Source organism: Hippoglossus hippoglossus, chromosome 24 (assembly GCF_009819705.1).
Source record: "Hippoglossus hippoglossus isolate fHipHip1 chromosome 24, fHipHip1.pri, whole genome shotgun sequence".
Lineage (NCBI taxonomy): Eukaryota > Metazoa > Chordata > Actinopteri > Pleuronectiformes > Pleuronectidae > Hippoglossus > Hippoglossus hippoglossus.
In genome coordinates, this window is record NC_047174.1 from 11,639,306 (window position 1) to 11,655,861 (window position 16,556).

At 42.1% G+C, this 16,556-nt stretch overlaps 4 protein-coding genes across 6 annotated transcripts; 1 reads left to right on the plus strand and 3 right to left on the minus strand.

Moving 5' to 3' along the window:
- Nucleotides 1-1,244: 1,244 nt before the first annotated feature.
- On the minus strand, nucleotides 1,245-4,549 carry LOC117758886 (E3 ubiquitin-protein ligase rnf146-like). Of its 2 annotated transcripts, none has more exons than XM_034580913.1 (2): nucleotides 4,361-4,549; nucleotides 1,245-3,741 (listed from the first exon to the last, which is right to left on the minus strand). In XM_034580913.1, exon 2 carries the CDS (start codon nucleotides 3,728-3,730, stop codon nucleotides 2,675-2,677), a length of 1,056 nt encoding a protein of 351 aa, XP_034436804.1. In that variant the 5' UTR covers nucleotides 3,731-3,741; nucleotides 4,361-4,549; the 3' UTR covers nucleotides 1,245-2,674. The 2 variants fall into 2 exon arrangements, with proteins under 2 accessions (XP_034436804.1, XP_034436805.1); XM_034580914.1 differs by having other exon boundaries at nucleotides 1,245-3,795.
- Nucleotides 4,550-5,078: 529 nt separating this feature from the next.
- Nucleotides 5,079-7,488, minus strand: LOC117758906 (R-spondin-3-like). Its single transcript, XM_034580951.1, has 5 exons — nucleotides 7,043-7,488; nucleotides 6,514-6,705; nucleotides 6,131-6,271; nucleotides 5,870-6,016; nucleotides 5,079-5,795 (listed from the first exon to the last, which is right to left on the minus strand). Exons 1-5 carry the CDS (start codon nucleotides 7,128-7,130, stop codon nucleotides 5,602-5,604), a joined length of 762 nt encoding a protein of 253 aa, XP_034436842.1. The 5' UTR covers nucleotides 7,131-7,488; the 3' UTR covers nucleotides 5,079-5,601.
- Nucleotides 7,489-10,213: 2,725 nt separating this feature from the next.
- Nucleotides 10,214-12,792, minus strand: cenpw (centromere protein W). Of its 2 annotated transcripts, none has more exons than XM_034580949.1 (3): nucleotides 12,595-12,792; nucleotides 11,697-11,810; nucleotides 10,214-10,461 (listed from the first exon to the last, which is right to left on the minus strand). In XM_034580949.1, exons 1-3 carry the CDS (start codon nucleotides 12,679-12,681, stop codon nucleotides 10,438-10,440), a joined length of 225 nt encoding a protein of 74 aa, XP_034436840.1. In that variant the 5' UTR covers nucleotides 12,682-12,792; the 3' UTR covers nucleotides 10,214-10,437. The 2 variants fall into 2 exon arrangements, with proteins under 2 accessions (XP_034436840.1, XP_034436839.1); XM_034580948.1 differs by having other exon boundaries at nucleotides 10,400-10,464; nucleotides 12,595-12,786.
- A 242-nt stretch (nucleotides 12,793-13,034) lies between these two features.
- Nucleotides 13,035-16,023, plus strand: hddc2 (HD domain containing 2). Its single transcript, XM_034580934.1, has 6 exons — nucleotides 13,035-13,156; nucleotides 14,476-14,597; nucleotides 14,807-14,909; nucleotides 15,212-15,280; nucleotides 15,355-15,493; nucleotides 15,582-16,023. Exons 1-6 carry the CDS (start codon nucleotides 13,067-13,069, stop codon nucleotides 15,734-15,736), a joined length of 678 nt encoding a protein of 225 aa, XP_034436825.1. The 5' UTR covers nucleotides 13,035-13,066; the 3' UTR covers nucleotides 15,737-16,023.
- Nucleotides 16,024-16,556: the final 533 nt, after the last annotated feature.

Sequence of the window (16,556 nt, forward strand, 5' to 3'; positions counted from 1 at the left end):
AACATAATGCTTCTAGCTACAGCTGTCACTGGTGAGGAGGCATATTCTGTATATATGCAGTTTATATATTTCAAAGATTATAAGTATTCCAAAAGTATTCAAAAGCAGAGACACATCTTTTGGCAGTCAACATTTACGTAGGCAGCCTGATCGTTGAAGTTACAGTGTGCACAGCTCTATTGACGCTCTGTAAAGAAACCGACCAAAGTCTGGCTCATTAAACCTTGTTTCTAATTCAAGTCACGGTGAGATTACACACAAGGAGCCTGTGGTTTTCTTTAGCTGGCAAGCGCTGCTGCTCAGCTGCATTGGTGGAAGTCATCTTGTTTTGAGCAACATCTCAGTATTACACAAACCAGTATATTTTAATCTGCACCAGTCAGTGTGTAGCAAGTGGCCAAAGTCCCACAGTCCCTCACTGTTGAATAAGATAAACCAGAACGCAGTAAGAATATGCACAGCTTTATGAAAGACGGGGTGAGTAAAAAAGTTAGTGCTCATGTTGTTGAAAGATAAATTAGTTTAGAGAATTAACTGGTTTCTCTGTACATGTCTACAAAACTGCATTAGTTAGTTAAAACAATTTAATGTAGAATAAAGAAGACACTGGCTCTCTAATTCAGTTTCGGATGTCACACCCAAGACATTTGTTTCGAACGGTCTGTAAGGATCTTCTTTAGTTAACATGAATATTCAATAGTACGATCGAACGTAAAAAATAGAATGATGGCATATACAGGATTGTATAGTAAATTAGTAGTAAATTAGTGTAAAACAAACGATTGTCAAGTCTCAAAACCATAAACATCCCTTTTGACTCTTAGTTGTCATTGAAGTTCAATAGATTTCACATTTCTTTGTGTTGAATCATCTACAACTGCAGATAGAAGGGAATTATCAGTCAAAGGTAATTATAAAAAAATATTTTTTTGACATTTTGATAGAGGTTCTTGCAAATCTTTCGGCAAAAACCTTTTCTTAAATTAACAAAGGGGAATTATAGCAGTATATATTTAACTTTAAACATTTATTCTTATGTACTGTGTCCACACAAATGCCATGTCTTACTATTAAGAACACAGCCTGTTTGTTTGTTTGCAGTGGTCTCAAACAGGGCTACTCAATTGGTGCAACAGCGCCATCCTGTGGACTCTTAAGGAACACTGCATTTAGACTGAAATCTCAACCCACATTGTAACACAATCCACTGTGTATTCCTCAATTTAAACAAACAGACAATTTGCGTTTTCAAATCATAACACTTTTAATAGGCTGACAAAAACACCACAGGGGCAACAGCACACAGACAGAAGACCATTTAAGGTAATTCAGACAGTAAGACACCGACTATGACGAGTTCACAGTTAAAATAATAGCAGCTGGAGCAGAAGGAGAAGAAAACAGAGCGTGTGAGGACAGCTCGAGCTCTTCCAAAGTACATGTCAGTGTCAGTGCGTTGATAGTGGCCCTATCGAGAGTACTGCGACGAGACATAGAGATCCAAATGTGTCACTCTACATATATATATATATATATATATATATAGCTGAATATTTCCAGTGGTTCTGCCAGTAGCCTTTGAGCACCCAACACCAGTCACACCAACAGAAAACACAAGTTACTATTCAAACAATACTTTTACACTAAAAGAGAACACAAAGACAAACACACACACACACAAATTCCAGTTTAAATAGTTAATCATTGGATCCTAATTAAAACTTCATTACTTCAACAAACCAAAATCAGCAAAGCAGGAAATCTGTTATACCATCTGCAATTGGTACATAAGGTGCTACAGTGAAACTCTTATAGTATCACTCCAAAAAGAAAATCAAACAGGAGGTCAAAAGAACAGAGAACACAGAGGGACTAGTTTTGTTGTATTGCGCTGTCACACACTGATATTAACGCAGTGACGGATGGTAGTTTGTTTTGACACCCGTCAAAAAGGTGATAGAGTTTCTCACAGCCCTTTTAGCCTGTTAACAAGACTGTTGCAGAGTGATGCCTGACATCTCTATATATATCAGAGCGCTGCCCAAAACTAGTTTTTGAAATCTTAAACAAAAAAGTGAAATGTTGTGTTAAAGGTCCAATGAAATGGCTGTAATAGAGTAACTGTTTTTGGAGCATGACAAAGATGACCACGGGTTTGTCATATGTTAAGTACTTAAATATTAGTACACATCTGTGACCCACGTCTTTGCTGCTGCAAGTTACTTTTACAGACCTGTAGGTGGGGAAGAAAAGGAAGGCTGACAAAACTAAGATTATAAATCAACTGGATGGAGAGTTTTCAAGAATATTTTTATAAAAACTTGGGTTGAACTGTATTTTAAAGATCCCATTTGGCACATGATCCATGGGGGGGGGGGGTGTTCAGACATGCACTGTGGACTGTGCAGTTGGTGGATTTGTTGCTGTTGTGAACATGTCTGTGTTGCACATGTGTGAAAGGCAAACTGAGTAAACTCCGTAATCAATTCTCTGGTTTTTACCCGGAGATCATGTCTGAAAACGGCTCAAATGACAGAAACACTACTACAATGATGGATTTTTCATTTCAAGGGACCTTTAAAAGATGCATAATAGATTTCAAACGTTTTTTTTTGCTAAACTGATGAGTTTAAGGTCTGTTATCCGGAAGACAGACACCATTGTTCAGTTGCAGTCACACCTCGGTCACAGTGCACTGTCCATCAGGACTACGTGAGCGGAGACTGGGTGCGGAGTTGGAGGGTCCGCCCCGGGGAGGCATTCTGGCTGGCTGGTCCTCTCTTAGCGGTCTTTGTCTAAGTCTTCTCCGTGGAACCGAAGCTGCTCTCCCTCTCTCGCTCTCTGTTTCTTCGTCACTCTCACTGTTGCCAGATGCATACTCATATGTCTGGAGCTCATCGTCTCCTTCCACCTCTTCCTCCTCTGGCTGGCTAATTAGGAGCTGGGAGAGAGAGTCTTCAATGGCTGAGAGTGAGGGAGAGAAAGGACTTGTGAGGTGGCGCCCCAGGAGTGTCGGAGGTCTAACAGGGGGGAGAGACAAAATGCCAAATGATGGAGGCTGTGATTGTCCTGCAGTGTCTGATCCATCAGCTGAGCTGACGCGTTCTATTGCAGCTGGCGGGACAATGGGTGAAGCAGGGGTGGTTGGAGGATCAGGGTCTAACCTCAGTCCTGCCACGCCCTTCTTGGGGATATCTACAGCGTCCCGCTTTATCTTGCGCCTGCGGCCATGCTCATTGCGGCGATACTGGACCATGTTCTCCAGGTCGGCCACATAAAGAAACCCTGCAATCAGCATCTCTGTGCTCTTCTTGCCCCTGGAAAAGGCCTCCTCCAGCTCGCGGGTGGTCCTCTCATCATACTGCCACCAGCCGTTGCGCCCTTCATAGTACCATGCAGAGTCTCCACGGGAACCGCCCCCTGTGCCGCCACTTCGGCTCACCCCTGCAGCTGCCGCCTTCAGTTCTTCAGGCGAGAGGAGAACTGGCCGCTCCAGGAAGTCCTCTGGCACTTCCTGTCGGCAGAGAGCACAACGCTTGCTGTGCCAGGAGGCGCCTTTCACACACAGGAAGCAGAAGACGTGGCAGCAGGGGAGGCGTACAGGGTGGACGCAGCTCTGAAGGCAGATGGCGCACTCCGGGTTGGTGGTGGTGGAGGAGTCAGTGGCACAAGTGTCTCCCACTTCCTCTATAAGCTTGGTAGGAGCCTGGACGTTCACTGGGCGGTCCATCTCTTCACAGCCTGCCATGCAGCAGAGAAACACAACTGTCACAACCCGTCCGATTTGCTGCTGTGCTGTTGAACATATTAAACAGAGTGTCAATAAACACGAGAATGTCTCTGGCCCTGATCCCACTGGACATGCGCTGCTCTGTTGACAGTTTCGGGAAACGCCCTCATGTGCACACATAGAGAACTACATCGTGTTTATGCTAACATCCATTAGCACTATTTACATCAGAGTTACAAATGACTCGAGTCAGGATCAAGTATCGGACATAAACAAACAATTGGGTCCAGAAAATACCATCATAATAACCCCCTCTAAGTTTGACAGAGTTAATGATAGCCACGCAGCTGGCTTATTGCTAAGCTAACGTTAGCTGACTAGCTACCTTACTAGGTGCTATAGCTGTTATTTAAATTCGCATGCCATATATTGATGCTAGAAGCTGCTCTGCTTGTTGTGAGGTAACATTAGAGCTAACATACTTCACAGCGAAGGTCGAGCATTCACCTCACGATAAGCTAACAACACCTACAGTCTGGCACTAGCATGTTTAGCTAGCCTGTTAGCTGTCGGCGCGTTTCCTGGCTATGCTAATCTCCCCGCTAACACAGACACATGAGCACGTGTTACCTTCGAGAAGCAGTCTTAGCTGAAGTGCAGCCGGAGGGATTTAGAAAGCTGCATTTATATTTAGATCCAGAGTTGTGTCCGCCAAGTTGTGACTGACTGCGTCGCTGCTGGAGATCAAATCCTCAGTTATGGCCGAGCCCAGCTGATCTCAGTGCGCCTGGATGAGCCTCACTCCTGTTCACAGTGCCCATCCACATGTTCTGTAGATCTAAAATATTACAGCGATGATGGACGCTCAATGACGGAGAAGCAAGTTTCACTAGTTTGTGAAAAGTGAAAACGTTAAAAGGATGAAGCTTCTCAGACTCTTAGACCCAAATGGATGTAATGAACTGTATTAGTAATATATAACTTCATTCCTCATTCATTCTATGTGCATCTTCTAATATTCGCACTACCACTAATCAGTATTACTTCCATTCTCATTCATTCACTCTACTCAGGAATATATTTTATTATAGTTCATAATTTGTATTTTAAGTGTAGATTTTATTTGATGACTTTAGCTTTATTTGTTTTATTTTTTGTATTGTATTATATATATATATATATATTTTTTTTTTGGCTTGTGTGTTTTTCTTTCTACATTTTTTTGAGCATGGTCAGAGGAAGCCTGTGACCCAAGAATTCCATTGCCAGCGACTGATGTATTTGTTGTGCACATGACAAATAAAGTCTTGAAGTCATCTCACCAATTTATTTGCATTATGTTTATGTACACCCACATACATATTCTCAAAAATCGAATGACTCCTTCCAAAAATATTAGAGATTTGTGCAATTTCTCTATATATTTATTTTGTCTTTATATTTATACATGCACCCATGTATTCTTGGCCTGTACTGGAGTATTTGTCGATATTCTAGTCCAGTTTAGTCATGAAGAGTTAAGGACCCACAATTATTTCCTACAACATTTTATTGCAAGCAAGAAAACAGTGAGCATGAGTTAAAAAATGCAGTAAAATATAAACTGAGCCAAAGTCAAACCAGACAATCAGTATGTGCTTAGCATAGCTGGCCACCACTGGTATCACTCAAGCACATAACTGCAATGGCACGAACATCAGCAAATCCATCCATCCTTTTGTTAACTCACACTAAAATGCATTTTTACTTATACATTTTTACAGTTGACAATAACATTCCATATTCACATTTCCATCCAAAAAGAAATGTGGAATAAAAAGGTAAATATCTCTGCAATGTTAACAAATTATTGATACATTCTCTGCCTCGACTCATGACAGTCCACTTGGTCTCTTTTTGATGACACACTTCCTGATCTCAGACACATGTGGACAGCGGTCACCGTAGAGACTCGGGGACCGCGGAAGTTGTCGGGTGCGTGTCTCCTCTCCCCTCCTATTGGCCCGCAGGCTCCTTTTCCGAATACACGGACCCCACTTTGTCCATTCCCCAACCCCACATTGTACTAGAGGAGATACCAAAGATTAATACGACACTAAGTGGTGGGAGGAGATAGAAAATGGATGACCACACTCTCACCTTGAGGGATGCACTCCATGAGCTGTACATCGGGCTCTGATCCACTTGGGCAGTTATGGTGGCACTGCCCGTGGAGAAAGTATAAATCAGCTTGACACCTCACACACTCGTTTCTCCTCAGACACAGCTCACAGCCTACAGGGCACTCTGGAGACAGAGGGACACAAACATCATACAATGTGCTGTAGTTTCCTGACATCATGGGAAAAAAACAGATTTGGGTGATACATTGAATAACATGCAACAGTGGCAGTGTCTCACCTGTGCACTCTCGCAGGGCTGTGTTTGCCGTCAGCCCATTCGGACAGCTATTTCCACATTTTCCTCGGAACAGGAAGTGGCCCGGATGACAGCGAGTGCAGAAGGTTTCACTGAAACAGAAAGCGCAGTCCTCTCGGCACCCTGCAATGGAGTGAACCTCGGTTAGAGCAGTGACCACTGTGTCAGGGCGGAAAAAAGATGGATCTCTTAGTTTCCTTTCCTTAGCACAAACTGAAGGTATCTCAAACTTCACACAGGGCTTTAACCCAGGTGAGTTAAGACAGTTCAACTCTTCTAAATAAGTTCAGTACAAAACTAATCAGCATCAAAACCATCTATCACAGCCCTTTCCACCACTCAGACATGCATCCATGGGTACTTACTGGTGCATGTGTTAATGTGTGGCGAGCGCTTGTCGTAGTGGCCCCGGGGGCAGGAGGACAGACAGGTGCCCCTCTGCCTCATCCCATCCAGCTCCAAGTGGAAGAAGAGGCGAGGTTTACAGGACAGGCAGCCATTCAGGGCCGAGCACGATGCACAACCTGCCGGACACAGTCTGGCCACTGAAGAGCTACCTGTTATAGCATATGAGGACATGAAGGAATGACTAGAATAACACTGAGTGAGTTTTATATCCTTCTTCTATGCAATAACCTTGTGCCTCATTTACAGGGTGAAACTCCAAAGGTAACTTGGCTTGGAAATCTGAAGTGTGGAAGTGGGTAAAAAGAAATGGAAATCTGACCACACTGTTCCCTGAAAACACATGTTTTGTCTCCACATGTTGTGACTGTCTACTCTTTACCATCTTCGAAGAGAAAAAAGGTGGCAAGATAAGGCACATTTAATAAGAGCCGTATCAAAGAGTAGTATTGAAGAAGTGGAAATGACAAGTCATGCTTGAATACTTACGTCTGTATCGCAGAATCTTTGTGTTGTCTGCGCCTCTTGCAAGATCCATGAAGTGCAGAATCCAAATGAAAAATAACTGTATCCGCATTTTCCTTCAGCACAGCATTGATCCAGTCTGCAATGACACCTCGCCTCACATCCCAAATCCCATGATGTACATTTGGATTAAAAAAAAAACTGAATATCTCCGGCTTCATTCAGCTGTAGAAGACTCCAGTGTGGGTTAGGCAGCAGCCCAATGCAAAAATATTTTCCCGATGAAAAAAACCCCATGTGCATTCCATGCGATCACTCAGGCTGGCAGAATGCCATGAAGAATGCAAACAGAGGAGAAACCATCATATGACAGTCGCAACCCAGAGATGATGTGAAGTTTGGGTAAGTAGCTGTGAGCTTGTCTCTGGATCACCCACCCACACACACACACACCCACCCACACACACACCCACCCACACACACACACAACCCACCCACAAACACACCTTCCTTTTCCGTGTTAACCTTCTCTCTCCACTCAAAAATGTGTTTTGCTTAACGTTTCTTCACTTGGATGTTTGACCTTCACTGTGCAGAATTTAACATGAGAAAGTGGTTTTGGGATTTTAACACGTGTACAACTGAGGATGAGGAAATCCGTACAATCCACAGAGAGATGGGGCTTTTTAAGAGAAGTATGTCATTTTAAGGCTTTTCAACAAGTTAAAAGTATCTTTTAGATTGTGTTAAAACGTGTGACAATATTTAATGAATCCTACGCAACGGAAATTGTGTCTTCAGCTCGAAGGGTTTGTTTACACTTGGTTTTAACAACATAATACAGACTATGGTTTAAATATCACTATTTTGTCAATTACAATGCCTTTAAAATGACCTATTTAGTGCCAAACCCTAAAAGCCTATAAGAAGTTAACCTGCCAGTGGCATGATAACAGGTGGTTCACTGTGCATGTTTAGAAAGTTCATGTATAACAACATTAACTGCACAAACATCTTCTTTAAATCACTGGTAAATCTAATAGCACACATGGTGTGACTGTGAAAACAAAATGACAGGACTCTGTTTTTGTCGGCACATCATGGCAACATCAACACCAACTTCTCAAAGTCTCTTCAGGCTGAATGAAGTCACTGAATGAGGAAAAACTAAAAACAGAAACATCCACTGCAATTCCCAGATTTTTTAAACTTGACATTTGTCACGAATGGGCACTGCGTGTTTTCAATTAAGACGTGTGTTCTGGAAATGAAAGCTAGAACAGTACAAGGTGATTTGACTACAGTACGTCTCAACAAGAGGTGGAGGTGTCAGGAAGGACGGGTGATTCCCACAAAAGTGCTGGTATGTGATGAAAGCTCCAGCCCTCCAGTGATTTGTTGTTTGGCATCCCGGTGTGTATTATCGTCTGTTTTGGGAACTCTGTGGTTCTTCCTCCACTTCTCCAAAACAGATTTTAACCCTCCAGAATTCCCCTTCGCGCAGAAGGCTTTTCCTGGCATTGATTTTCCTCTGCAATCTGTGCTTTGGTCCACAATCTTTTCAGAGCCTGTCACTTCTCATACTGTCAAAAAGTCCCCTGATTTGCTAAAAAAGGCTGAATTTATTGTTTATTTCTAAATTAGCTTAGATAATGTTTGGGAAGTGATATGATGCTGTCTCCACAGGAAAGGATAAACAGAATCAGTGACACATTTGAAACCTGTGAAAGCATATGCTCCTCATTAAGGAAGGAACAGCGACTTATCATAATAACATCTCTGCCAGAGTGGACTGTCGTGCTTGCTTCCTTCTCGGCACGTCTGGAAAATGAGGAATCAGCAGGAGCTTTGCAGTGGGATTTTACACTGGAGCTGATTTATGCGAGAGAGAGAGGGCGAGAGAGAGAGACGGAGCTAAAAAGACAGACAGAGGAGCTGGACCGGGGCTGCGATGGCTGGCTTAAATTGTCAACAGGTGCACTGCTCGCACACAAGCACACGCTCGCAGTGGCAGAGCGAGGCGAGGCCGGGCTGCTTCTTTATTTTGATAAAGAAAGAAGCTTCTCAAATCCCTCAAGAACAAGAGCAAGCTGATCACTGGTGAGGACAACCGGCCCGCCTATTGATTTGAGTGGAAACATTTTCAACAGTTTGATTTAGATTTGAAAATATATGTAGCTGTATCATCAAATGTTAAGAGGACTCTGTGATAACAACATGTGAGTCGTGCAGAGACTGCAAGAGAGAGAGCGAGAGGTGTCAGGGGGTTCAAAGGTCAGCAGGGTGGGGCTCCACAAACCCAGTAATATCCCCACAACCTGACTGGAAACATAAACATGACAAGGCTACGCTCGCTGGGGGGCCAGATCAGATTCTTGAAGAAAATAACCATCGGAGTCCATGGAATGTCTTAACCGCCGAAAAGAGAGAAGGGGAACGAGAACATGAAGCAAAGGAGGGAGAAAGCCAAGTGAATAATACAGTTAGTTGCTAAAGTAACGCATATCGACATTTCCCTAAAATCATGTTCCAATTAAGTGTATTAATCTGTTATGTTTATACCGATCAAGTCTCTAAAAAGTTAAATCCTGTACTTGGATTGGAACAAGTCAATAAATAGCGAGTTCACTCTAATATAAACCAGAAACATATTTGAGATCAACAGCTGCCATCAAGGTTCTGGTGGATGTGTTGACATCCAAGTATAATTTTATGTGCAATGATTGAGCAACTTAACAACCGAACTGTGACCTTTTCACCGCTCACATGCCTGAAAAATCACAAAAGACTCGCTGTTAGGGACCTGATAGTGATAAGGAATGAACAGGATAGCATCTGAGCTCGTAGATAATCTGTACAGCGTGAAGAGGTGAGGAATGTGGAAGGAGGCTGAGGCCGAGCGAAGTGGATGCAGAGTGGGCATGACAGAGGGTAGGTGGAGTGAGACAGGAGATGAAACGAGATAATGGACGATTAACCATCCACAGCTTGGAGTTCAAAGATTATACACTCAGTATCTTTGAAAAAAAAGTCTGATTTAGGTTCCAAGTTATTCAGATATGATCAAAACATCCAATCTAGGATATACACAGGTTTTCTAAATGATGGCTTCTTAGTGTAATAGTCCACCTGATAGTGGCAGCAGTCATGAATGTGTTCATACAAGAAAACTATTATATATTTTTTCCAAGTTACAGATGTGTAAAATATGAGGCATTTTAAGATCCACAAGAATTTAATAAAACTATCAAAGCAGGAAAAGAGATACAGACCATTTGCTTGCACAAGGAATTATATAAACACGCAGAAAAAAAAGATTCAAAAGAAAACTAAGTATATATCACAAAAAGCAAAAAATATTGCTGCTGCAATTCATGACAATGTTAAAATAAAACTATAATGATGCACTTGTGCCGTCTTCATCCTCTTGCTTTTTTCAGCATTTTCTAAAAAGAAAAGAAAACATTTCTGTAAATCTACTTCCCGTTCAAAATGTTGATGAAATAAATTATAACCACTAATACCAATTTGACATGTGCTTGTATTTAAAGAGAACTACAACTGAGAGTCAACGGGAGATTCAAGTAAAGTAAGTACTAAGTGCTAAATCTCATCTATAAAACAAAGAAGTAGGAGAGGATCAGGTAAAAAGGGGCAAAGTATGTGCTGGTTAGACATGTAAGTATGTTAGAGGAAACAAGAAATCATACGATATGTATAATTTTTTTTAAATATAAATAAGAAAAAGGTTCAAGTGAAATGACAAAATAAAAGAGGAGGAGAAAAGTCCAAAGGTCAGGCCACAGTGAAATCAAGGCCAGTGTCAAAGGCCTAATACTATATTACTACAACCTTTAATACAGAGATATTGATCGGGGGCATCTAAATTTGCATAGAGGGATATTAACCTTTGAGCACAGTGATGTACTTTACACTGCGGAGGGAATATATCTGAGAGTGAAAACCACTGGACATCGGCTGGAAAATGTACATTATGTGGAGCTGCTACTGAAAGTTTGACGCCTGTCTATCGTCATCAAGACAAAATGACAATAAACAAATTCTTGAATCTTTCATGTTGTGCATTGCCAGAAAAAAAGCTCCACACATTTATCATGTTCTTGTTTCACATGTATGCAAACCATGAACCATCCCAAAAAAAGGGATTCGAAAACGTGAGATCAGTACTTTGTGTTGTAATGTCTGTTAAATGCTACAACACAGAGGCATCAGGGAATCGTCTTGACAGGAACAACCACTGACAACTCACTTAAATCCTCTTTAAGCAGAAATGCACAATATCATTGGTTTTAGCCTCTCGAGTGTGAATCTTTCACTGGTCCTCTCTGGCAGTGAATTTAACATCAAGGTGTTTAACTGAACCTTAGATTCAATAAACTGAATTTTGAGACATTGGAGGACTGAAGGGACAAAATAAGATAACATGGGATCATGAGAACATGGGATTGGCCTCAGTTCATCACCGTCTGGCATTTGATAGACGAAACAATCATCTGGGTAAATATTAAACAGGCAGCAGTGATAATCTACTAATATTAGCTGCATCCTTTATCACAAAACGTTTAAAATTAATTCAGTTCTATTTGTAGATGTCATGTTAGTGTGATGTTAACACAAGTTAGACACAGGCATCGATCTGAGTCGTGTCGGATCTGACCTTGGAGACTGCTTTCACATGATGAGCTCTGATGGTTGCAGACTTTTCCTCAAACGCGTTGGCCTTGGCCTCCTCTGCCAGGCTGCTCAGGAACAACAGCGTGATCAGTTCAATCTGCGGAAACAGGAGAAAACACGCTTGAGGTTCCAGTACTTGCAGTGAACCCATGACCAACAGCCCTCGGCACATCTTTCTCCTGCCTGTTTGCACTTTATTTGGAAAAATGTGAACTGATACACACACAGTGCAATAAACTATACAAACACATATGCAATTACTATTCACACACACTCCATACAGGTAAAGTCGTTACTTCATTTACAACCAATATCACACTGTACCTTTGAATAGATAGATAGATAGATGTACTTTATTGATCCCAAATTGGGAAATGATTGTGTTATATCAGCACATCAAGGGCATTGCACATAGAGCGAAGAACAAAAGACCAAATACAAAAGACGACTAAAGAGACAAGCGTGCAAAATTGCAGTAGTTGTTTGCAAAGTTACATGACAAAAATAAATAAATATGAATATAAGATGTGCAGTAAAATAAATGCAGTTATTGCAGGAGTGATCAGAGAGTTCTGGTGTGGACAGAAACTTTAGGGCTCGTGGTTTTGAGGGTTCACCGAATGTATTAAGTCTTGTATGTTTTGTATAATATTGTGTTTGACTTTTTTTAATAGTAGCACTTTTAACTTGCTTCTATTTTTGTTTAACTATTGCAACGCTGAGCTGAGCGGTTTCCTCTTGTCCAACACGTTTCCTTGCGCTGTTCACCCTGTGTTTCACTTGCATATGACAAATAAAACTTTTGAGGTCAGCTAGCTTAAGCAAAAGTTAGCCACACACAACGTGAACAGTCAGAAATAACGTGCTTTGGTTTTTCGTACCATCGCTTCAGACGCCGGCCTCAAGTTCACGTTCCCCTTCGCCTTCGTCTTGATCGTACTCTTCAGCTTCGGGGCCTTGTTCAACATTTTCGCAAAAAAAAAAATGATCTCAACGAAAGAAACGAGAACGACAGCGACCAGTTTGTTTACGTTTTCCAATCTCCCGCTCCTCTCACTTCCGGTGCGTCTTCTTCTTCTTCTTCTTCTTCTTCTTCGTGGATTTCCTTTCCGCTCGCTGCACTACTGCCATCTACATGTATTCCTATTCTTTTGTACGGGATTTAAAATGTCTTCTTTGTGTGAGGACAGAATAAAGTCGAGCACAACATTCTCTCTGCAAACACGTAAAAGAAAAATAAGACAGAGATCAGCAAACCAGGGGTTTACTGCAGTTTCTCCTTTCACTCATTATGTTGTCTATGCTGCCATCTAGCGGTCGCACTGGCTACTATCTTATTGGTATTGGACAGTAATGGCGGCCCCCATGGAGGCAGCAGCCGGCGTGAACCTGAGCAACCTGAGCAACATGCTGCAGTTTATGAAACTTATCGGGCAACTCAAAGTAAGAGGCTTCCTCAAACTCTGTTCTAGTGACTGTGTCCTTGTGCAGAAAAGGCTCAGTTTCCTTTCTAACGGTTCTGCTGGTTCTGATCAGTGTAGTAGCACACACACACACACACACACACACACAGATCTGGCTGCGGTAAACAAAGGAATTAATTTAATTTCTGATTGGTTGGTTTCATGGTTTGGTCAATCTTATCCATTTGTGGGCTACAATACAAATAATACAAATATAGATAAATGTATTAATACTTTACTTTACACTTTACTTACCTATTTACTAGTGGTGCACCGATGTATCGGCCGTATATCGGTAGCGGCCGATATTCGCCTCGTTTACTGCTATCGGCGTATCGGTAATAAACTTGACTTTCACCGATAACATTGGCCGATATTCATTGGTATGTTTTCTGCAGCCTGCCAATCTGGCATCCAGATTATGGTACACTGACGCCGGGTTTACACCGGGCGCTGAAGCGCCGCGCAGCGCCAAGGAAAGCCAGGCGCCTCCCATCCACCTTTGTGCGGTTCACATGGGCTGCGAAGCGCCGCGCCAGCGCCCTTCACCGATGGTTTCGGCGTGCGAGCGAACGTATCGCGCCAGGAAACAGACTGAAAAATAATTTTAAACGATATAAATGACATATTTGATATGATATAAATGATCAAATATGCATCCCATACTTTGTATTCCCCTTCTGTTGTCCTGGAGTTTTAATTTTCCCAATTTTCCCAATCACATAATTAAATGTCCCCCTCTGCCCATCCACTACAGCCACACAAGCAGTCATATAGATAAAAAGAGAGAGAGGGGGGGGCTAAAGGCTTGCTTGGAGAATACGTCATTTACCCCCGACACCCGACATTGAACGGGTTACATACAACAACAAGCGGAGAATCACGGGCTGACCGACGCGGAGAAATGCGGGTCCGGTGTGAACAGCCAGGCGGCTGCGCGCTTGAGAATAACGCTGCGCGGCGCGGGGCGGCGCTTCAGCGCCCGGTGTAAACCCGGCGTTACACACCAAGAAGGCCACATGCAAGTAATAAACAAATATCGGTATCGGCTATCGGCTAGATTGTTGTTTTAAATATCGGTATCGGCCAAGAATTTCCATATCGGTGCATCCCTACTATTTACTAAGATAATCTTCAATCATTTAGGCGAATAACTGTTGCTGTGGTCCACTTGCTTCGTTACAACAGTAAACAACAAAATGTGTCATTGATTTTGAGCAGTGAATTCAGTGCACACACAAACACAGTCTCACTCATCTGGTGGAATAAGTGGTGAGAAATCGCTTGTGTCTCCCACAGAGAGTCCCACGGACCGGCTGGGTGTACAGGGAGGTGAAGAAACCAGAGAGCGTATCAGACCACATGTACCGCATGGCCATGATGTCTCTGACCATCACTGACCCCACAGTGGACAAGGACAGGTGGGACACACATATACACGTTGACATTTGAACATCATCTGTTTAAAGTTTGTACATTTATAAACTTCTCAAGAAGATCAAATTTACTGCAAAATGGAAAATCAGTTATTATCTACTCATGACTGACACTGTCTACTATCGACCACCAAACAGCAACTTAACCTGCGTCCGCATTTATTAACGTCTCCCGTCAATCTGTCTGCCCTCAGGTGTATAAAGCTGGCTCTGGTTCACGACATGGCAGAGTGCATTGTGGGAGATATCGCTCCCTCAGACAACGTCAGTAAAGCAGAGAAACACAGGAGAGAAGAGGCAAGAGACGAGCAGCGTTCACATTACAACTAAACACTATGAGTCCAGCAGTATATGTGTTACTGTTTGTGTTTTAAAACATAGGACTAGATAGTATATATCTCTTGTGTGTAAGAAGGTCGTCCACACTAGTTTGATGATAAGTTACAAACCACCAGCAGATGTAAGGGACGTATCACCAGTTGTTATATTATAGGTTGTTTCCAAGGTGCAACCACATGTCATTAAAAACAATGATGAGGATTTATATATATAAAGCCGTCACTGTCTTTGTCTTTTATTAAATCTCACTTTTCTTGCAGGAAGCGATGAGACATCTGTCAGGTCTCCTGCCAGAGGGTCTCAAACAGGAAATGTATGGGCTGTGGGAGGTAAACAGTTAAACTAATCTAACAACAGGACTCAGTGTTTGTAGGATAATGACACAGACTTGTGTTATCTGCAGGAATATGAATCTCAGAGCAGTGCAGAGGCCAGGCTGGTGAAACAGTTTGACCTCCTGGAGATGATCCTGCAGGCTCACGAGTACGAAGAGCTGGAGGGAGCGCCGGGAAGACTTCAGGAGTTCTTCGACTCCACCAACGGTGAGTCTCCACTCTGTCTTGCTTTTGCTTTCATGAACAGCAAACATTTTTCAAACATTTCAGTTTTTATATTTTCCTTCGTTCTCAGGCCGTTTCCAGCACCCAGACGTGCTCCAGCTCGTCAGCTCTTTGAATGAAGAGAGAGGCCGGCACATGACTAAAACTGATGCCACAAAGAACTCTGGGAACTCTGACTGTAACACAAACAACACAAACTCATCCCTAGTGAACGGACAGAGATAATGGACACACAACTATGTCACGTGACCAGATTCGTGAGCGGAGGTGGGGAACTGTATTTTGGGAATTTTGTTTTACCTCAGTGTTAGATCCATGCTGTGCTGGAATCTGTATCAGCCATTTTCTATAATAAATCCATTCTGATTATTACCAATACAAATACTACCAGATAATATAGCAATACAATATGATTTCTGTTATTGTACAGAGAGAAATTACTTGAAAATACCAACACTTTCCTTACAGGTTGACATGTTATTAAACGTATATTATCTGCCAGATATTACATAACAATATAACATATCATATAAAAGGATTGTTCATAAAGAGACAATGTTACTCCACCATCAGACTCTAGCAGCAGTGTTCCAATAAATAGTGTTCATCTATTTTCTGGTGCAGTCTAACTGTGCAGTACGCAGGATGTGACATGTTTAGTTATTTTGGCCTTTTGCCTTTATGGACAGGACGGTTAGTTTGAAATTGGGAGAGAGAGAAGGGGTCGGAATCGAACCCACGGCTGCTGCAGGACACACGCCTTTGTTTCCGCCTGTTAGCTCACCTCGAAATTGGAGAGTGGTAACAGCGACATAATCAGGAAATCACTGCATTTCTGACTATTAAGAAAACAGTGGTGTGATTTGAACTTTATTTTAAGTCAATCACATTTTTCACATTAACATAAAAATGTTATGTTTGCTTTGTTGTTTTTCTCAGTTTTTTCTGCAGCTTCAGTCACACGTGATGTTTGGTTTAAGTGATTTTTATTTTCAGACATAAAAACAGTTATGTATAACAGCCTGTAATTAAATGTAAGAATACA